This window comes from Gigantopelta aegis, chromosome 9 (genome assembly GCF_016097555.1).
Source record: "Gigantopelta aegis isolate Gae_Host chromosome 9, Gae_host_genome, whole genome shotgun sequence".
Classification (NCBI taxonomy): Eukaryota; Metazoa; Mollusca; class Gastropoda; order Neomphalida; family Peltospiridae; genus Gigantopelta; species Gigantopelta aegis.
Window position 1 is genome coordinate 75,953,254 of NC_054707.1, and position 23,781 is coordinate 75,977,034.

The window sequence follows — 23,781 nt, forward strand, 5'->3', positions numbered from 1 at the left end:
ATACTTGGATCGGGGGACACATCACTGAAATACATATTGGATTGTACATCTGTACAAGACAGTTACATTCGACATAGGTTCACTAACTGTACTACACATATCGATACACATACTTGGATCGGGGGACACATCACTGAAATACATATTGGATTGTACATCTGTACAAGACAGTTACATTCGACATAGGTTCACTAACTGTACTACACATATCGATACACATACTTGGATCGGGGGACACATCACTGAAATACATATTGGATTGTACATCTGTACAAGACAGTTACATTCGACACAGGTTCACTAACTGTACTACACATATCGATACACATACTTGGATCGGGGGACACATCACTGAAATACATATTGGATTGTACATCTGTACAAGACAGTTACATTCGACACAGGTTCACTAACTGTACTACACATATCGATACACATACTTGGATCGGGGGACACATCACTGAAATACATATTAGATTGTACATCTGTACAAGACAGTTACATTCGACAGAGGTTCACTAACTGTACTACACATATCAATACACATACTTGTATCGGGGGACACATCACTGAAATATATATTAGATTGTACATCTGTACAAGACAGGTATATTCGACACAGGTTCACTAACTGTACTACACATATCGATACACATACTTGGATCGGGGGACACATCACTGAAATACATATTGGATTGTACATCTGTACAAGACAGTTACATTCGACACAGGTTCACTAACTGCACTACACATATCGATACACATACTTGGATCGGGGGACACATCACTGAAATACATATTGGACTGTACATCTGTACAAGACAGTTACATTCGACACAGTTTCATTAACTGTACTACACATATCAATACAAGATCTCATTTTGGGTGGATACACACTGGAATTGGAGAGCACGTCGCTAGTATATACCTTTCTTTGTGATGCTGTATCAAGTATAGTTAATGTAGAAGTAAGTTCACAAGCTGTATTTCTTATGTCAACTATTTGTTCAAATTTCCCCTTGCAGATTTTAACAGTGAGTATGTGACAGCTATGTTCCCCATTTACGAGTTCGTTAACCCAGGTGTCTACGTGTTGTATCGCTCCACGACTGTCCTAGCTGAAGTGTTCGCTGGCGAGTACTGTGTATGGGTTATTGTCCTCGAATGTTGGTATATTTTTTTGGTGTGACGACTTTGTTTCTCTTTCTGGGTGGGGCTTTGGCACTTTCTGGCGTGGTTTTGTAATATGTTCTTGGCTCGTTATTTTCTTGCGGTCTTCGCTCCCAAGGGTTTTCGGGGAGGTATTCTCTGCCATTGATATATAATCTGTCCACTTTGAGAACTGCTTTCTTATTATTCATTCTTACTTCTCTGAAAACCGGATATAGTCGTTTTCTTCGTTCGGCAATTTCCCGAGGAAACTGATCATTTATGCCGAAAGGTTTTCTTGCAAGTTTTTTGGCAGCGTTCTTTATTTTGTCTTTATCTTTTAGGTTTTGGAAATGCGCCACAATTGTTCTATGTCTGTTTTGGGATTCACGGAATGGTCCTAACCTGTGTGTGACCTGAATTGGAACGTCTTCTGTGATCTCCAATTCTTTTTTAATAAAAGCTTTTAACATATCTTCTGTGTTTTCCTCTTGGCCATGGTGTACGATCCCAGAGAAGAGTAAGTTGAATCGCTTCGACCTTGTTTGGAGGTGCAATATTTCATCGTTTAGGTGTCGGTTTTCATCTTGCAAGTCGAAGAGGCACCGAGACATGCCATGCAAGTCGTCGTTTACTGCATTTATGGTCTTTCTGCGTTGCTCAACGATCGTTTCAGCTCACTGTTATCATTGTTTAGCTTATCAAAAGTATTGCTGATGAATTCACAACTGTTTTCAACTTTATTTATGAATTCAGTTGCGGTATCAAGAGTTGTGCGAAGATTCACCAGCGAGTACTCGATGGTACTGATTTTAGTTTCAATTGTTTGCAATCGTTCAGTTCGTTTATATATTTCTGCAGTAGTCAGAGTGAGTTGCGCCATTTGATCGTATAGGCCGGTTATCCACTGAGGAGGTGCGGTTGGTACTGGGTCATCTTCATAAATCAAGGCTAATATTCCTTCCTCGTATTCAGCCTTGATACATGTCGTCAAGAAATCGTGCCACAAAATGCTTAAATTGCATTGGATGCGATGAGATCTGATTGCAACGAATCGCAACGCTCCTTATAGATTCCCTTGTTATTGTAAACAAAGATGGCAGCGTCAGCGTCCGTGGAAACGTGTTGTGTTTGTCACGATATGTTAAAAAAAAGGTTTCGGCGGTTAATTTTTGATATTGCTTTCAAGATTGTCACATGTTACCGATGCTGTGATTGGTCAGCGATGTCATCGTGTAAGGGACATAATCGGTGTTACAAATTTTCTTCCAATAGAGGGCGCTAGTAGTAGATATCAGTAATTTTGACTACATGTATCAAGGCTGAATACGAGGAACGAATATTAGCCTTGATTTATGAAGATGGTACTGGGTATGCGTTTGCACTTTGTGTGAGCGGTGTCTGTGGCAGCTGTCGTGTTATTCATGATTGAATAGCATCTGTGTTCATTTGTTCAATCATGACTGGTGTTAATGACGGCTGCATGTTTGTATCATACAGCCTTATTGTTCAGTTACAGTTAACAAAGCAAATCCAAAGAAAACATTGAAAGACGCCATTAGTCATGACGATAAGCCTTGGTTTAATGAGTTGTGCAGGAAACGCTATTTTGAATACAGAAAAGCCATACAAAAGTTTAATGCAAATAAAAATAATATGAATAGAACTGAGCTTGTTCGTGCTAAACAAATATAAAAGACACTGCAATATAAACTTAAACGAAAATACAAATCTCAACAGGGTAATATGCTTAATTACTTAAGGAGACGTAACCCTAGGAAATTCTACAAACACTTTCAAAAACGTAAGCAAAGAATAAAATCTGACTTGACAAATGACGAGTTTTTCGTACATTTTAGTAACCTTGCTTCGAATGAACCAAATATTAATAATGAGATTGACGATTTTTTATCCAGTTTTGATAACAGTACTAGTGACACTAATGACAATTTACTGGATAGTGAAATCACGGATGACGAAATAGCCAATGCAATATATAAGTTGCAGAAGAATAAAGCTTGTGGTCATGACAATGTTTTAAATGAATATTTTATTAATTGTGTAGGTGTTTTAATGCCATGTTTACTTTTATTGTTCAATGGCATTTTTAAAGCGGGATATTTCCCCAAAAGCTGGGCAGTAGGTTGCATCGTCCCAGTTTTTAAGAAAGGTGATAAGAACGACCGCGACAACCATAGAGGTATAACCCTGGTCAGCTGTTTGGGAAAACTGTTCACTTCTATTTTAAATGACAGGCTTCTAAAATTGGATGAAGAAAATAACGTTATTTCTGATGCGCAGTTTGGTTTCAGAAAACATATGTCCACAGTTGATGCTATTTTTATATTACAGTTTTTGATAAATCGAGCACTGAAAAATAAGAAACGATTATATTGCTGCTTTGTAGACTATAAAAAGGCTTTTGATTTTATAAATAGACAAAATTTGTGGTACAAGCTAATTAAACAGGGCATAGAAGGCAAAATGTTGGCAGTTATAAGATCTTTATATGAAAACGTTAAATGCTGTGTGAAATATAATAACGTAATTTCTGAGTATTTCGTGTGTGTAAACCGTTTATTGTAAGGTGAGGTGTTATCACCAATATTATTTTCTATGTATGTAAATGATTGTGAAATGCAATTCATATCAGACAATTGTCCACATATTGAAATACAAATGTTAAACATATTTCTGCTAATGTATGCTGATGACATGGTACTTCTTTCCGAGACGCCAGAAGGGTTACGGTCTATGTTAAATACCCTTGAATATTACACCACAAAATGGGATCTAACCGTTAATACAAATAAAACGAAAATAGTAGTCTTTAGAAATGGGGGTAAACTTAAAGATAACGAGAAATGGGATTATGAGCGTCACCAGTTGGAGGTAGTAGACGAATTTAACTATCTTGGATTGTTACTAAGTTATAATGGTAAATTTAATCGGGCACAGAAAAGACTGGCAGAACAAGGACGTAAAGCACAATACTGGATCATGAATATTTGTAATAAGAACTATTTTAATACTGAAACGAAGTTAGCAGTATTTGATACTTATGTAAATAGTGTTCTTAATTATGGATCGGAAGTCTGGGGTTTTCACTCAGCACACGACATTGAGAAAGTGCATATACAATTCTGTAAACGTTCATTGGTTTTACATAATAGAACTTGTAATTACTTTGTTTATAGAGAATTGGGACGATTTTCACTAGCTATTATAAGAAAGCTGAGAATTGTTAAATATTGGATAAACCTTGGTAGTACCAGTAATTGCATTCTAAAAGCTGTGTACGAGGAAATGTATGAGTATGGAGATATTTGGCTAACGAATATTAAGCAGGAATTAGATACGCTTGGGCTAAGTGATATGTGGAAATCGACCCATACCCATATCTGTTTTTATTACATAATTAAAGAAAGAATATTTGATGTATTTAAACAAAAATCCTACAGTTTAATAACAGCGTCGCCAAAAGGATCACTATATAAACACTTAATAAAGGAATATCAATTACAAACATATCTGACGAAGCCAATTGATTTACGTAATATAAAAGAAATAACGAAAATGAAAATTTGTGCACACAGGCTAAATATTCAAGCTGGTAGGTACAAAAATATCGATGAACACAAAGAGTATGTACATTATGTAATATTAATGAGATTGAGGATGAGTTTCATTTTATTCTTCAGTGTCCACGATACGAAACTTTAAGAAATAGATTTATTAAGAAATACTACTTCAAGAACCCCAGTGCTTTTAAACTAATACAGCTATTGTCAACTACAAACAATAAGGAGATAAATAACCTTGGCAAATACTTACTACAGGCGAACAAAATGAGGGATATGCTATCACTACAAACAACTTAATATATCTATATTTGTGTAACCCATATTGCCGATTGTTTATATATAGATATAGATGGATTGTTTTATCGGTATATGTGTATGTATTTATGTAAGTCATTCTCCACCATTGTTCCGCACTATTGTACATAATATTGTATTTCATTGTTATAATGCTGATAAGTTGGAAAACTTAACGCAGTAAAGAACTTGAACTTGAGCATTTACCTGTGAAAACTGTCCGCTTGAGCTTGGGCTTCCGTGCATTACTACACTAGCTTCGCCGAGAACACTACTCACCGACATGTCACTGGTTTTCAAAATGGCTGTTATATTGGCAAACACAGTTAATTGAAAATATGTGCAAATCGCGATTTCGATATTCTCATGCTAAGAAATATTAGTAGTTCGCTATAATCTCACAAAGTTTAGTACATTTTATGCATTGATTGGCTATTCTTTGTGTGGTGAATGTGTAACAGACCAGTGGAAAGTCTATTATTGTCTGTAATGAAATAAGACTAGTGGAAAGTCTGGGTTATTTTTACTGGCTGCAATGCATTTCATTATGTGCATTATACGGTCGCACGTGCATTACGAGGGCAGTGATCTCCAGCCAATGGGAGACGGCTGCACTGCAGTGAGAGAGAGACAAATAAAAGCGGTTAGCGACGAGTGTTCGGGGTCTTCCGCTGGGAACGTGATTGGGTTGGTAGGTAAAACCGTATGAGTAAATGTTAGGTTAATTGGGGCTGGGGTGGTCGTAATTTACTGTAGTTGTTATTTAATACATTCGACAGTGAACACTGCGATTATATGTTATGTTTTGTGTTTTGATAATTATGTACTAAATATTATTATTTCAATTGGTGTTTTGTGTTTTATTACATGTAGTAATTACGGCATCCGGATGAATTTCGAATCTGCGTGGATGAGCGCCCGTGAGGGCGCCTCCATCTCCTGTCAACATTCACTTGTTGAGGGATGAAGGGAGATTGACGCTCACTCGTGGCCGTTCCGTCCTCGTTGATGGTATTATTGTTCTAGATTTAGGACGGTTACAAATGCACATATGTCAGCTTGTTTAAAAAGTCATTCGCAAATATATTAGATTAATATACGGTTCATTTCCACAGTATGTAATACTCTTCTATCACAGACTTACAAATCACTCTTCTTAGCTGCATTTCTGGTACTTTCACGTCTCAAAAGAAATATTTAGTTATATTTTGAAAAAAGTGTCGGAGCTCCTGTGAAAGACGTACACCATTCCCAGACATGTGCAATCAGTAGGTTTTATGACCACCAAAGATCTTGAAGGACAACTGGGGTCAGAAGTGAAATTTGAACGTTGACGTTTTATCAGTATGATCAACGGAATGAAAACTCTGTCACGGGGATTCTATAATACCCGTAACTGAATAAAACAAGATTATCAAAATATCTCTCCTAACTGTATATCTATTAGATCTCTCTGTAACAGGCAGTTCAAAACCGCTTTGGCTCGACTCTAGGTATGATCAGAGATACGATATTATATAAAGTATATATTATTATAGAACGTTTAGTTCACTAGAAAACACAACAAAAACACAATACACTTTGGAATCTGTATTAACCTACGCTGACAAATGTACAGCCGTAGTAGTTAATTAATAACCACAATAATAACAACCCAGAACTGATCACTTAATTAGTTAATCTCTAGGAGCCTAGTTTACACAATATGCGAATCATTTCACCGTGACACAACACCCACACGTGTGATAATTGAGAAACGCTTCTAGGAGAAGTTAATTAATAAAGGAATTACCACTCTATTCCTAACTGGTTAATTTTTAATTAACCCTTACTACTCGTTCAGTAACGTGTGATAATTGAGAAACGCTGCCAGGAGAACTTAATTTAATAAAGGAATTTCAACACTATTCCTAACTGGTTAATTTTTAATTAACCCTTAACTACTCATTCAGTAACCTTGTAACACAGAATTAATACTGGTACCTATCACAATAAAGACAATAACCTACAGTTTACCTAGGTCTTCTAGGATGACTGTCTAAGCTTTATATTACCAAATACTCGTATAATATTAGAACAAAAGTCTACGATTTACTTCGTCAGATGACCGAAGACACTGTCTAAAGAATATTGGTATAATACAGTATTAAATATTAAGTCACATCAATCACATCAAGGTTATACAACAGAGCAGAAATAATATATTTACCAGTCCGGACGGACACGTTCCCTCGGGATACCTTCCTTTTTGGTTCTCCCAGATATCTCTAAAAACTAGCTATTTATTATAAAATCAGAAATTCGCCTGGGGGTACAAGGCGGTCTTCCCCCTATCATCTGATATTCCACCTCTCCCAGAGACGCATTTTTCTCTTTGATCGCCAGACGTACTGACGCCATCGTCGCCAAATCACGGTTGTAAAAACCGCACTCGCAGAGGTATTACGTAACTACTGGCCACATGGCTCCCACACCTGCTCTGGGTGTGTATTAGGCGTACCGATCGAGGACTGTCGCGCAGAAGTATTACGTAACAAGTTGCCCACCCGGCTAAGTGCAATGAACTGCACACGGCCCCCTAACACAATTAATATCGCCACAGGCGAAAAGAAATTAAGAGCATGTACCGTCACAACGATTGACAGAAATAATGTTCCACAGTGATTAATGGACCATTCGTGGAAATTATCAAAATCGAGAATGACGCCCCACGCACGTATACGGGCAACTGGGTGATGCATGTGGGTGATGCATGTGCAAACTATGTAATGTGTTTCGGTGTGTTGATAAACAGACCTGACGTTCTTTGCAAGGATGTCTGTGGTCAAAACGTATGTTTTAATATTTCAGGTTCCCCTACCTTTTTTGAAGAGTATAGTTAAAAGTACACATTTCTTTTATTTTCTTTTTGTTTTCTTTTTTTTTTTGTTCTCAAAATGCTTAATTTTTCTGTAATGATGTAAACTTCTTCGTGAAATAGATGTTAAACACTTGCAAAGGTATGTCTGGTATTCGTAGTCGTAAACTTACGATGTTTGTGAAATAGGCCCCTGATAAATAATATTTTATAACAATAAACACTGTCACAGGTAGCACAAATGACAGGACTGGCAGCAGTAACTGTGGAATGAAAAGTTGGGTGAATTTCAAACTGATCCGGTGAGATATTACTTGGTGTACTGCTACCTACACACAATAAAAAAAAAAATCGCATCTCTACACAAAGAAGTATCAAAAGATGTTTTTGACAAAGGTGGCTGACAGTTATCATCAGTAGTAAAAATCAATAATATAGTTGTTGTCGTGCCTGAACCTTTTTTCGGATAGAGGCTTAGAGAATAACTAACGAGCTACGAGGAATTATGAATTATCTGTCCCGAGTGAATGAATGTTGTAAACCCGAGCCTTTGGCGAGGGTTTTACAACATTCATTCACGAGGGACAGATAATTCGTAACTCCTTGTAGCGAGTTGGTTATTCTCTTTATTACCCATTGTCAATTTTAACTGATTTTTACTGTAAAAATTCCTCTGCATTCTACAACAAAGCCATCAGCCATTACGTCATATAATCTTACGCACATTACATGACGTAATGTAAGTGACGTCATAGCATAACGGCGTTCTTTTTAGAGCCAAATGTTTACAGTACAAAATAATACGACTGTATTTGCATTTGAAAATAATTATTTTTATATATTACTAAAGCCGCTGCTTATGAAAATATACCATTTCATGTTTACGAAACAAGTGAGTCCATTTGTTTTTGTAAATCTTTGTATATCGTATAACGTATGTGTAATCTGACTCATGAATGGAAACATTATATGATTGAAAGTGAAGTTCCGGACATGACAAGCAACCAACCAAACATCGTGATTTTTAAGCCAGCCAATCAGTGGCTGTAGAGCAATCTGCACACTGTGCAGAGATCGAAAAAATATTACCCGGTATATTTGAGCCCATATGGGTAATAAATGTAAATACAATTACCTAACCTAATAATATAAGCCGTTAGACCTGTTGTGACGGAACATGCTCTTATCTTTTCGCCTGTGACGATGTTAGTTGTTTTAGAGGGCTGTGTGCAGCCTGGTTACGTAATACCCCCGTGCGATGGTGGTATTCCTGCGTCCCAATATGCACTTAGACCAGTTGTGGAGGTCATGTGGAGAGTGGTTACATAATACCTTCGCGCGACCATGGTATCTCTCGCGAACTAGGCGACGACCAGACTAGGCTTGTAAGGAAATCTCACATAATAGGTGAGGTACCGCGTTGTGCCCCCAGGCGATATTCGCCGTCTCTTGAGATTTTTGAATAAATAGATAGGATTTTAGAGATATCGAGGAGAAACATTGGATATCGAGGAGAAACACTGGAAGTATCCAGGGGAACGGACGTGGTCCAACTGAACGAAATATATATATTAGTTCAGACCGGACTTGGTAAATATATATTTCTGCTCTGTTGTATAACCTTGATGTGATTGATGTGACTTTAAATATTTTAATACTGTATTATACCAATATTCTTTAGACAGTGTCTCCGGTAATCTGACAAAGTAAATTGTAGGCTTCACTGTTCTAATATTTTTATGAGTATTTGGTAAGATAAAGCTTAGCCGGTCATCCTAGATGATCTAGGTAAACTGTAGGTTATTGTCTTTATTGTGATATGTACTAGTATTAATTCTGTATTACAAGGTTACTGAATGAGTATTTAAGGGTTACTTAAAAATTAACCAGTTAGGAATAGTTGTAATTCCCTAATTAAGTTCCCCTGGCAGCGTTTCTCAATTATCACACGTGTATGTGTTGTATCACGGTGAAGTGATTAGAATATTGTGTAAACTAGACACCTAGTGATTAACTAATTAAGTGATTAGCTTTGGGTTGTTATTATATTGTTGGTCTACAGGCTGGTAGGTACTGGGTTCGGATCCCAGTCGAGGCATGGAATTTTTAATCCAGATACCGACTCCAAACCCTGAGTGAGTGCTCCGCAAGGCTCAGTGGGTAGGTGTAAACCACTTGCACCGACCAGTGATCCATAACTGGTTCAACAAAGGCCATGGTTTGTGCTATCCTACCTGTGGGAAGCGCAAATAAAAGATCCCTTGCTGCCTGTCGTAAAAGAGTAGCCTATGTGGCGACAGCGGGTTTCCTCTAAAAAAATCTGTGTGGTCCTTAACCATATGTCTGACGCCATATAACCATAAATAAAATGTGTTGAGTGCGTCGTTAAATAAAACACTTCTTTCTTTTATTATATTGTTAATTAACTACTGCGGCAAGTACATTTGTCAGCGTAGTGTTAATACAGATTCCAAAGTGTATTGTGTTTTGTTGTGTTTTCTATTGAACTAAACGTGCTACATATATATATATATATATATATATATATATATATATATATATATATATATATATATATATATTACTACTCAAAAGAATTTAAGGGTCAAAAATTTATAACCAAATAAGTTTCAGAGTGTATTAGATTGATGATGTAAACTATACCAAATTTTTTATTTATTGTTCCATATTTACAAAACACCACAAATAAACGTCACTGTATACAAGAAAGTCACATGACATGCTGTCAAAGTTGAAGGTTGTCAAACATGGATTTTACACATTAGAACATTCGTTTAATAGTGTGAATCCACCCCTGGCGCGAATACACTCGACACATCGTTGCCTCATGCTGTTGATCAAACGTCTGAAGAACTCTTGGGGAATGGCCTGCCACTCTGCCATAAGAAGTTGACCCAGATCATGAAGGTTGGCCGGAGGGGCATGGTTATCCCGAACTCTCCTGCCTAATTCGTCCCAGGCGTTCTCTGTTGGGGCCAAGTCAGGCGAATATGCTGGCTAATCCATCCTGGCGATACCTTGTTGTCTGAGAAAGTCCGTTACCACCCTGGCGCGGTGGGTTCTGGCATTGTCATCCTGCAGAATTGCCCCGCCTCCAATCTGCTGAAGGCCTGGGAGAACCAACGGCCGGATAATCTCATTCAGATAGCGGATTCCATTCAGATTGCCATCCACCACATAGAAGGGGGGTCCTGTGGTGGATAGAGATGCCGCCCCACACCATGACGCTGCCACCACCGAACCGGTGACGTTGTCTAACGTTAACGTCAGCGAAGCGCTCCCCAGGACGTCTGTAGACACGAACCCGACCGTCGTTGAACTGGAGACTAAACCTGGACTCGTCAGTGAACATCACTCGACCCCACTGAACACGTTGCCACCGCAGATGAAGCGTGCACCAGTGACGTCTGGCCGTTCTGTGACTGGTAGGAGTGGTGGTCGAACAGCCTGGCGACGGCAGCGTAGATTATTGGCTCTCAGACGACTGCGTATGGTTTGATCAGACACTCGAGTTCCAGTCGCAGTCCGCAGATTGTCACGTAATCGGCGTGCAGTGGTTGTGCGTTGACGTAGAGCCATATTGGTGATGCAGCGGTCCTCTCTATTTGTAGTGCTTCGGGGTCTTCCCGAACGTGGACGATTTCGAACAGAATTCGTTGCTTGGTACCGTTGCCACAGTCGGCCAACGACACTCTGACTGACACCAAGTCTCAGAGCAACATTTCTTTGCGTATTGCCATCCAGAAGCCAAGCAATAGCCCTTCCTCGATCTTCGATAGTCAGTTGAAGTCGTACCATTGTCGAATTTGGAGTGTGCACCGTACACGAACGCAAGCTCCAATTATACGGAAATTCAGCATTGGGAACATGGAATACACGTGCAAAGCGTGCAAATGAAGCGCTTTGTGAAAAAGCAAGTTATGGGCACTTAGCAGACCTTTCGCTTTCGCCCTAATTTATGTGCAAATGTAAGCATGTTTTCGCCATTAGAACTAGTCGACAGTGTCAATGACAGTGGATTTTAATTCATTTATGAGTTGCTTAGACCCACTTTCGTCAAAATGGAACAATACCATGCGTGACATTATGGTCTAGCTAATATAATTGACATTCAGAAAATAATGTAGAAAATATCGTCTGACCCTTAAATTCTTTTGAGTAGTATATATATATATATATCTAATATATATATATATATATATATATATATATATATATATATATATATATATATATATATATATATATCGGATCTTATCTCTGATCACTCCTAGAGCCGGGCCACTCGGGTATAGACTGCCCGATACAGAGAGATCTAATAGATATACAGTTAGGAGAAATATTTGGATAATCGTGTTTTATTCAGTTAGGGTATTATAGGATCCCCGTGACACCTGTATACAGAGCGATCAACATAACAGAAAACTGAGATTCTGGGATTACTTCCGATCACTATATATTCGGTCAGAACAAAGTTCCACAACTGATGCGGCGATGCGGCTTTTTTTTTTCTTCTTTTTTTTTTTTTTGCTTGTAGGAAAGGTGTTATATTTAGTTTTTTACTTCTTCCTCATCTGCCTTGGACCATCCTCAGTGGCCATGGTGTCCCCTCCTTTGCCTTCGTATCCTAAAACATTTCCTAAAGTCTCACTACACAGATGTCATCTGCCATTGAAACCCATGTTAAATTGCCCAACTTCAAATGACGATTGCCAATAGAACGGATTCTCGTTAGCACCTGCAACATACACCATTGCGAACATACATTATATAAACATTTATTTTCACTCCAGAATTAAGAACATTTCCGTCTTAGGTTTTTTTTATAATATGACCGCATCTAGCTGTAGTACCGGTCCTGACAGGTGGTTCATTAACCGATTCACTCCGGCTGTCTCTTGCACTATACACCTATGTCCCAAAAGGTCGATGCACAATATTACAAAATAACATGGGCAAAATACAGCCAGAAGGCTTACCATTAAACATACATATTGTTTTAATTCTTCACCATTTCCTAGAAGTGAATATGTGAACCATAACTTGTGTCACAATTAGGAACTGTGTGATCTGTGTAGTGAGACCTTAAACAGTAGCACCGGGGGTTCTGTACAACCAACAGGTTACTCCTACAAAAATCGACGTCATACCGCGGGAAATTTGAAGAAAAAAAAACGTTAATGCGCGCGAGATCAAAATCGATGCGCGCGCTGACCAGAGACCAGAAATTTATTTTGTTTGGCCTTAGTATGTGTTAATTATAAATCTCAGCTGGTCTTTTGGTTTTGCGGAGTGTGATATATGACTTTCCGGTTTAGTGCGGCATCAAAAGGAATTAGACTTTACGTGTAATCAATATTTTCTGCGTAAGACAAATTATTTATTGCAAACAAGATTTCTCTAATCCCACATCACTCTCAAGTGATTATTTGTAAAATAGTCCTAAATCTTGCCCCTAGGTAAAAGGTGCGTTCTGTTGAAAGATGTCAACTTTCTGTCATGTTTGTTGTTTAAATCATTCAATCTCTAAATTAAAGCGAACAAAATCATCTATATAGGGTTACAAACGAATCACTGCGCATTTTTACATGGATTACAACTAATGCTGTGGATAGAATGATAGAAATACACGGGTTGTTGTTGTTTGTTTGTTTGTTTTTGTGGGGGGGGGGGTTGGGGGGGGGTTTTGGGGGGGGTTTTGGACAGTTGAAATGTACCCTATGTATTCATATTATGTGTATATCATTTTATAGCATGACTGTAAGGTAGTGATATCAGGGACCCCAACCCTGGCATTACCAACTGTTCCTAGAAACATAAGCAAGGTCAAATCATTGCTGTACATTGTATTCATTGTATTATTGTACATGTATATACATAAATAATACATAACTAAAGCTATACACTCAAGACTATAAAGCTTTTACTAAATAATATATGTATAGTACATATCCATGTGCGTGTGTGTGTGTGTGTGTGTGTGTGTGTGTGTGTGTGTGTGTGTGTGTGTGTGTGTGTGTGTGTGTGTGTGTGTGTGTGTGTGTGTGTGTGTGTGTGTGTGTGTGTGTGTGTGTGTGAGTGAGTGAGAGAGGAGGAATAATAGGCATGAAGACGAAGATAAACGAAAAGCAACACAAAGAGCGCGAGAAATGCTCACTGACGTATGCACACATGCATAATATTCGATATTAAGATTAAACAGATAGGTTTCACGTGACACTGTAAAACAGGATATTAGCAAAGCAAAGGCTTTATATAATTGAAGGGAAAATGCTCTGGCGACTATGAAAAAGAATATTAGAAATAGAAATAAAGAGTGAAAGAAGGTAGAAGAAAACAACAGCAACAACATTTTTTAAAACTTTCTTGAAACATATTAGAATCAACGTATTTTATTTTATTTTAAAATGTGTTTATAGCTGTTATCCTATGTCAAATTGTATATTGAAACCATAATAAAGATAGGTGTTTAATAGTTTTGAATGGCAGACGTTAATACAGTTTAATTCCTACAATGTTAACTCCGGTAGTGCGGTTTTACGACCGTGGTTTCTGGCGATATTTTTTAAATCCTATCTGTTTATTCAAAAATCTCAGAGACGGCGAATATCGCCTGGTGGCACAATGCGGTACCTCACCTATCATGTGATGGTTCCACAACTCCCAGAGACGGTATATTTTCTTAGATGGTCAGACTTACTGTCGCCTAGTTCGCCAGAAACCACTGTCGTAAAACCGCAATACCGGAGTTATTACGTAACTACTGGCCACATGGCCTCCACACCTGGTCTGGGTGTGTATTTGGAGGTACGGTCGCGCGGAGGTATTACGTAACCAAGCTGCACACGGCCCTCTAAAACAATTAACATCGCCACAGGCGAAAAGATAAGAGTATGTTCCGTCACACCGTCCCATTTGTTTTTGCACAAATACAAAAGAAACTTTAAATTTGATTATGTATGGATACCTTTGGTTGTTCTAAATCGTTTCGACATTATATGTCTTCATTTATTATATCCTTAACGATATGAGCGACGCCATGTAACCGTAAATAAAATGTGTTGAGTGTGTCGTTAAATAAATAGAGGATATTTCATGTTTTTTTGCGCGACGAGTGTGATATGATTCCAAACTTCACGAGATGAGATATAAATCATATTTGACACGGTGAAGTGATTAGAATATTGTGTAAACTAGACACCTAGTGATTAACTAATTAAGTGATTAGCTCTGGGTTGTTATCATATTGTTGTTGTTAATTAACTACTGCGGCAAGTACATTTGTCAGCGTAGTGTTAATACAGATTCCAAAGTGTATTGAGTTTTGTTGTGTTTTCTAGTGAATTAAACGTGCTACATATACTATATTTATATAAGATCTTATCTCTGATTATACCTAGAGCCAAGCCACTCGGGTATTAGACTGCCCGATACAGAGAGATCTAATAGATATACAGTTCGGGGAGATATTTGGATAATCGTGTTTTATTCAGTTACGGGTATTATAGGATCACCGTGACAGACGGGATTCAGCTCAGCTCAGTGCTCGCTTGATGTGCTTGCTTCACAGGATCGAACCACTTCGAATGGGATTTTTAATTTTTTAATTTTTGGGGGAGTGTTGTTGGGGGGGGGGAGGGGTTTGTTGTTTGTTCCAACCGGTGTACCACAACTGGTCAAAGGCCGTGGTATATCAGGGCCGGAAAAAAGTATAGAAATTTAAAGAAAATTCTCTTCTTAACCGTTTAAGGAGTTTTTAACTACTCAGTCCCCCCCCCCCCCCTCCCACCCCTCGCTAGCTACGGCCCTAATGCCATGACATAATTGCCAACTGTTTGACATCCACTAGCCGATACTTAATTAATAAATATGCTCCAGTGGTGTCGTTAAACAAAACAAACAACAAACAAACTTTAAAATGTTTAAATGGAAAATATTAGACTTACCCAGGGTTAATTTAACTATGCTGTGAACCGGGCCCAGGCATTTAAGGAAGGTTGAACCATTAGAGAATACTGAACTCGCTACTCGGCCATACCGTTTATCTTGCACTCGTGAAGAACAACATCAATTCACGAGTGCAAGATAAACGGTATGGCTGAGAAGCGAGTTGGGTATTATATTTATTACACATTTTGAATATTTATCATTTTATGGAAGATTTTCGAACGATACTGTTGTTGAAAATAAGCTTGCAAGTTGAGAGCAAGAGGCAGCGTTGCGTCATAGCCGTGACGTTACGTATCGCTGATGACTTAAGTTAGTTGTTGACTGGAGCATATTGATTAATTATTTGAATTGAATTGAAAATTGATCAATTAATTGAATTGAATTGCAAATTGAATTGACATGACTCCCACCATGGAAGCTATTCTTACACACAATTAACCGCCTACAGTGAAGTACTGTTTATGACGTGACTCCCACCATGGAAGCTATTCTTACACACAATTAACCGCCTACAGGGAAGTACTGTTTATGACGTGACTTCCACCATGGAAGCTATTCTTACACACAATTAACCGCCTACAGTGAAGTACTGTTTATGACATGACTCCCACCATGGAAGCTATTCTTACACACAATTAACCGCCTACAGTGAAGTACTGTTTATGACATGACTCCCACCATGGAAGCTATTCTTACACACAATTAACCGCCTACAGTGAAGTACTGTTTATGACGTGACTCCCACCATGGAAGCTATTCTTACACACAATTAACCGCCTACAGTGAAGTACTGTTTATGACGTGACTCCCACCATGGAAGCTATTCTTACACACAATTAACCGCCTACAGTGAAGTACTGTTTATGACGTGACTCCCACCATGGAAGCTATTCTTACACACAATTAACCGCCTACAGTGAAGTACTGTTTATGACGTGACTCCCACCATGGAAGCTATTCTTACACACAATTAACCGCCTACAGTGAAGTACTGTTTATGACGTGACTCCCACCATGGAAGCTATTCTTACACACAATTAACCGCCTACAGTGAAGTACTGTTTATGACATGACTCCCACCATGGAAGCTATTCTTACACACAATTAACCGCCTACAGTGAAGTACTGTTTATGACATGACTTCCACCATGGAAGCTATTTTTACACACAATTAACCGCCTACAGTGAAGTACTGTTTATGACATGACTCCCACCATGGAAGCTATTCTTACACACAATTAACCGCCTACAGTGTTTATGACGTCAAAACGTATTTAGGGGAAGAAATGTTTTGGGGTTGTTTTTTTTGTTTTGTTTTTTTTCCCACTTTTCTCTGCCCATATGGGTAATAAATCCTAATTCCCAGTGGTGGAACCCGATACCAATAAAGGCGACGCCATACGTACGGGTGCCTGGCACTAGAACAGCCGAGTGCATAGTAACCGATGGAATCGTAATGTTTGTTTTGTCACGATCGGCCGTCGTATCGTGTGGAAGCGATCTTAGTGCCACGATCACCTTAAGTGTATACAGTAGCTATGCATTTAAGGTGATCTTAGCGCTAAGCTCGCTTTGTAAAACGGGGCCCTGGAGCCAATTTCACTAAACATCGTAAGCTACGTTTTGCACATGAACGTAAATCTACGACTGAAGAGCATTTAACAAAGAAGTTTAAACGTAAGTTACTAGTAAAGTTAGACGTAAATATAAGAGTGCCCTCGACCACAACTAGTCGCACACGTAAATTGCTACAACCACTTCGATAATTCATAAAATGGTCACACTTTTGGTTTTTGTAAAGTGTTTAACAAATTAACTCCCTTTAGTGATCCAGTGATAGCCAATTTTGTTACCTATCTCATGTGATCCACTCAGGGCGAGATTTAGCTCGGTTGAGTGCTCGCTTGAGGTGCCAGTGTCACAGGATCGAACCACATCGGTGGATCCATTCAACTGATTTGTTTTTCTTCTGGTTCCAACCAGTGCATCACAGCTGGTCAAAGGCCGTGGTATGTGCTTTCCAACTGGGAAAGCGGATACAAAAGATCGCTTGCTGCATTAGGAAACAAATGTAGCGGGTTTCCTCTAACAACTACTTGTCAGAATTACCAAATATTTGACATCGAATAGCCGATGAATAATAAATCAATGTGTTTTAGTGGTGTCGTTAAAAAAAAAATATGCAGATGTATGCAGCAAAAAAACAGACGATATTTTTCCCCAGTACCTATTTCCTGTACCAGCTCCCATTAAACGCAGGGCCGTACCGTGGTCTGGATATGGGTGTGTGGTAAACTGTCCTGAAAACGCGTCTCTTCTTGTCTTCATTACGAATATTTCGGACCTCGGCTCATTTTCCTTGCTCAGCTTGCTCCTATTACAATTCTGTGACACCCTCTCCCCTTTACAAATGTCTAGATCCGCCCCTGCTATCAAATGTATTATTTTAAAACTTATATTTGACGCACTGTACCATATTTAGAAACAAAAGATATATCCATGCACAAATGACTGCCTGGTCAACTGACTATTATTTTGATTGGGGTGAAAGTTGTCTAAGACAAAAAAAAAAAAAAAAAAAAAAAACCCACCTCACCCAAAATACACCCGAACAGTGGCGTAGCATGGGAAGGGCCACCGGGGCGGTTGCCCTGGGCGCAAAATGACTGGTGGAAGGGACTCGGGGAGTGCTAACGGTCCACTGGTTAGGGGGCGCAATACTTGCTTTGCCCCGGGCGCTGGCAACCCACGCTACGCCACTGCACCCAAACGTCATCTTGCATTTTGCCTACACAAATAATAAGCTCGTTTATGACCTGGGAAAATTTTAGTTGCGGATCCATGGGGTGGACATGACTCCTTTTTTTTAATGCAGACCCTTTTTGCAGTATATCTACTACTTTGTTGGAAAACACGACTTGAAATCACTATTAAAAAAAAGGGTTTTTTTAAAGTGCATATCAACTAGTCATTTAGTGTATGCTGCTTTTTATGTGATGCACCTGGTTTTCTATTCTCCATATCGACAAATACTTAAAAACACTATGTTAGATACCAAAAAGCTGTTGTTTAAAATGTGCCGAGGAGTTGTTAAAAATATTCCTTTTCTTTTCTTTGCAAGTGTAAACTGTGATGTGCAACAATAGTTTCGCTAATAGATACAAAAAAAAGAAGAAAGAAATGTTTTATTTAACGACGCACTCAACACATTTTATTTACGGTTATATGGCGTCAGACATATGGTTAAGGACCACACAGATTTTGAGAGGAACCCCGCTGTCGCCACTACATGGGCTACTCTTTCTGATTAGCAGCAAGGGATCTTTTATTTGCGCTTCCCACAGGCGGGATAGCACAAACCATGGTCTTTGTTGAGCCAGCTATGGATCGCTGGTCGGTGCAAGTGGTTTACACCTACCCACTGAGCCTTGTGGAGCACTCACTCAGGGTTTGGAGTCAGTATCTGGATTAAAAATCCCATGCCTCGACTGGGATCCGAACCTAGTACCTACCAGCCTGTAGACCGATGGCCTAACCACGATGCCACCGAGGCCGGTCTAATAGATACATGCAAGAAAATAAATTAAGTAAAATGAAATGATAAAAACAAACGTTAAAGAAAACAAAATAATAATAATAATAATAATAAACTGTATTTTTATTGGCTGCAACCACTGCAGCTAGTTGATGTAAAAAGCTTTATTACAATTGTATGACAATGATAGTAATATAAAATAAAATAAACAGTGATGAATATAAAATTTACTTCTAAGTAGTTGGTAAATGTATGATTATATATCATATTCAGTCAGATTCAGGAAAACGCATAAAGATGGGGAGGGGGTTTGTTGAAGGATTTGCTATTTTTGTATATGTTGTACCTTGTTAGAAATATTTCATTAGAATAGTAAGGACGCTCGCTGTATTCACGCTACCAGGAGAATTAAAGAGACTGACACATTGAGCAGAATTAAAGATTCACACTATCAGAACAATTAAAGATTGACAAATTCAGAATAAATAATTAAAGAGTCACACTATCAGGAGAATTAAAGACTGACAAATTCAGAATAAATAATTAAAGCGTCACACTATCAGAAGAGATTTCATTTTTCTTGCACCGCCACAAAAAGGAATGTGATTTTTGTTTTAATTAAAGTACTGCAAAAGGATTAAATAGCAATACTAATTATGGATATATTTTAAATGGCTCCCCATAAAGATAAGTTAGGGAAAAAAACAAAGGGGGCGAGACTTAGCCCAGTGGTAACGCGCTCGCTTGATGCGCGGTCGGTTTGGGATCGATCCCCGTCAGTGGGCTTATTGAGCTACCTCTCGCTCCAGCCCGTGTACCACGACTGGTACATCAAAGGCCGTGGTATGTGCTATCATGTCTATGGGATGTTGCATATAAAAGATCCCTTGTAGTTAATCGAAAAAGAGTAGCTCATGAAGTGGCGACAGCGGGTTTCCTCCCTCAATATCTGTGTGGTCCTTCACCATATGTCCGACGCCATATAACCGTAAATAAAATATGTTGAGTGCGTCGTTAAATCAAACATTTTCCTTTCTTCCTTCCTTCCTTCAAAAAACAAATTACTGGTGAGGTCAGACTCTAAAAAACATAACAATTTGTCAAAATAAAAAAACATTTAAGCAGCTGTCAAACAGTGGTTACTTCCACACCTTATAAACAAACACCATCCCTTGGTGTCTGTATATATATATATTTTTTTTTTTTTAGGTGTCGGTTAGCGTACCTCTATTCAGCTAATACCTTTAAAAGGTCGACATCTGAATAAACGTGTCGAGTCGACCAACAAAGACATTATTAAGCAAACACGTCTAGATTCTCCTGAAACCCGATGCCTCGGGGCATAAAGAAATATACCATTTTGTTTAAATTTTGCTTTAACTCAGTACCCACCTTTTGCTAAGGTTCGTTAATCTAAGTAAACACACGCTATGTCGAGTATGGTTTTTTCCAAAACGCTGACCCTTGATACTGCTTCATTATTGAACGATACAGTCGTAAGATAATCTATGATATCTCACCCCGTCATACTGGGCGTATTATTACACGTGTCTCTATACATGTACTATAGTGGTCTGCATAATGTAAACACATTTAGAGAAACACAGGTGTCTGGAAACGGGTGTTTCGTCTAGATGATGATGATGATGATGATGATGATGATGTCATTTGAGAACGGACTTCTTCACCCTTTACATTTTTTGTAGACAGCTCACTGGGTCCCACAGTTTGCAGAGACTGGTGTTGGTTCACTGCTACGCCGCTTGTAGGAGCTTTGTTGACTGTACTACAGACAGATGTAGATTTTGTCACATTTTCAAACCTTTGTTCAAGTTTTATTACATTACTGCAGCACCTATTGCCTGCCATTTCAGAACAAGTCGTTGGCATTGTCCGGATTTGAGTTGATTGTTTCATTATAGCCGATAATGCTTTATTTTTAAATACCATGTCGATATATCCTTCCGGAGAATACACACAATCCTTATTGCTATTGCACACGCACGTGGAGTCTGAGGTAGTAAGACAGCAATTATGTGATATATCCCTTCTACAGCTCCTGCACAGTTTGTCTGATATTGCACAGTTAGTAGGAGTATTTCGTCCATCCTTTTCCTGTTGGTACACCAGACAGTCGATATAATCTCCACAGTGACGTCCATTTAGCACGTGCTCTAGCCTGTAAAGCTTCTCCACAGATGCTGCTACGTCACTGTCACATACGTCACTATCCGAAAATCGACCCGAATCACGATCGTGGTTGTCGCACGTGCTTTTATCGTTAGTGACGTCAAACGTGTTTGCACTGAGGTTAGCGTTGTCGACAGACGTCGTGGGGGTCTGGTATTTGGAGGCGACATCACACACGATAATACCGTTCCCATCAGGGTCCACAACTCTGTACTGATGCCTCTTGATTTCCGTAACAGTCACACCAAGGGAATCCTTCAGCGCTTTTATATTCCGTGTTTTAAACGTGAGGTAAGATGTCGGTACTGAATAAGGCCTTAGTCGTTTGTGGTGCTTCAAGCACAATTCTATGTGCAATCCTGGCTGCTGGTATAACGGGAAGATGCAAAAGCCGGGTTTCTGACTCTCCATCTCGGTCTCCGTCACGATCCTGTAGAACTCCACCATGGAAGTGAAATTCTTAACAAATATCGTGAAGCGCAGAACCTCGGGCTTGCCGTACGACTCGTTGATACACCACAACGGGGAATGGTTAAATAGGCTGTAAAAGTCCTGTCGTCCAGCTAGGGTCTCAGACCATTTGTGGGACAGCTCAATCGAATGATGTCGTCGCCACGACCTGTTGTCCAGGAAACACTTCTGCATCCGTTGACAACCGAAGTTTCCTTTCCCTGTCAGAAACAATATGACGGCAAGAGATGGCGTACAGAGACTATTGTTCTTAACTGTTGTCTCAGGTTTGTCTTCTGAAAAACTCACGTCTGCTGTCTTGTGGATGCTTGCCGATTCCTGGATTCGTATCGTGACAAGCGCTGGATCTATCCACTCCAACAGAGGAAACAGCGATTGTTTCATCATATGGGAAGCTCCACAAGGCGCCGTTATTGTCAAGAAACACCTATGAGGGTCGTTATTAAAATCATCTTCGCTGGAGTACACATCCATTGTTAATGGTCATATATTAACACAAATAAAACCTGCATGTCACTATGTTGAAACATCTTTACAATTCTGCAGTTTAAAAAAACCCCACCACACAACAAGTCTCCGATCGTAAAGAACAGGCGATGTTGGGTTTTCCGTCCCCATAAATTAGTTTCATTGTAGTAATTGTCAAAGCCTTCACACCTTTTTTTGACAATGACGAATTATCACCGACATAAAACTGAGATAAATGAAAACCAATGTGATACAATATATGCCCGTCCATGTCCTGTCATTATCATTGGCTTGTACCACCGCAGCTCATTTTCCCATTGGACAGAATGTGACATTTAACACAGCTGACCTCTGCCCGTCGTCTGTCAGGGGGATTAATGCCTTAGCGTGTGTATTTAGTGCACCTCAAAGAAACTTGTATCTGTGTTCACATTTCATACATACTCCATTCATCTCTATGATTGCTTGTGGATATCTGTTGCGTAGATGTTAGCTATCTTAATCCAAAGACGGGTACTGTATCACATGCGTGCTTGTGTATTATTGTTCGAGTTGAACACCAGAGTAGACTCCACAATCCGTTAAGCACAAGTTGGTTTACAATAAATAATGCCGATAAGGACCGTAAGCAACCGTATCTTCCATCGCTAAAATATTTGCTGCTGTTATTGCACGGTTTTCTTCTTTATTTCCCTCCGTTTTGTTATATTTGGCTACTGTATCTATTACATGCAACAATATAACGTCTTCTATTCGTATGAAGAGGTTTCCAGAAAGTTATTTGTAATAAAGCCCCAGTTCCTTGCGGCGTATGGTACGTCTCGCTGTTCGAAGGAGAAGAGAAAAAAAAGGCTGCCTAACATAAAATGTTGCTTTTTAGATGTATTTACTTTTGAATCGAGTGATCCCGCCGCGTTTGAAACAGTTTGTGTTTTCACGAGAACTAGTTAAGTCGATTGATCCCAGGTAAAGGTCCACTGAGCACCGCACCATGCTGCGTCACGACAAAAGAGCACGCGCCGCCGTCTAGCTTGTTGTAAGCAGACGATAAAATTTAATGATGAGAAAGAGATATAGGAGAGAGAGAGAGAGAGAGAGAGAGAGAGAGAGAGAGAGAGAGAGAGAGAGAGAGAGAGGGGGGGGGGGGACAGTAGTTTGTTTCAATTTGTTGGGGGTGTAGGGGGCTGATGTATTTACCTTGGAATATAGGCAAAAAAACTGTTTCAACATGCCCTTTATGCATAGTTCTTGTAGGCCTGCCA

The 23,781-nt window shown here is 39.1% G+C and overlaps 2 protein-coding genes across 2 annotated transcripts; both read right to left on the reverse strand.

Annotated features, from left to right (window-relative positions):
- Window positions 1-1,151: 1,151 nt before the first annotated feature.
- On the reverse strand, window positions 1,152-1,763 carry LOC121381762. The gene has a single exon (XM_041511112.1). It carries the CDS (start codon window positions 1,761-1,763, stop codon window positions 1,152-1,154), a length of 612 nt encoding a protein of 203 aa, XP_041367046.1.
- A 17,744-nt stretch (window positions 1,764-19,507) lies between these two features.
- Window positions 19,508-23,420, reverse strand: LOC121381856. The gene has a single exon (XM_041511228.1). The coding sequence runs from the start codon at window positions 22,523-22,525 to the stop codon at window positions 20,984-20,986; it is 1,542 nt and encodes a 513-aa protein (XP_041367162.1). The 5' UTR covers window positions 22,526-23,420; the 3' UTR covers window positions 19,508-20,983.
- Between the last annotated feature and the right edge of the window lie 361 nt (window positions 23,421-23,781).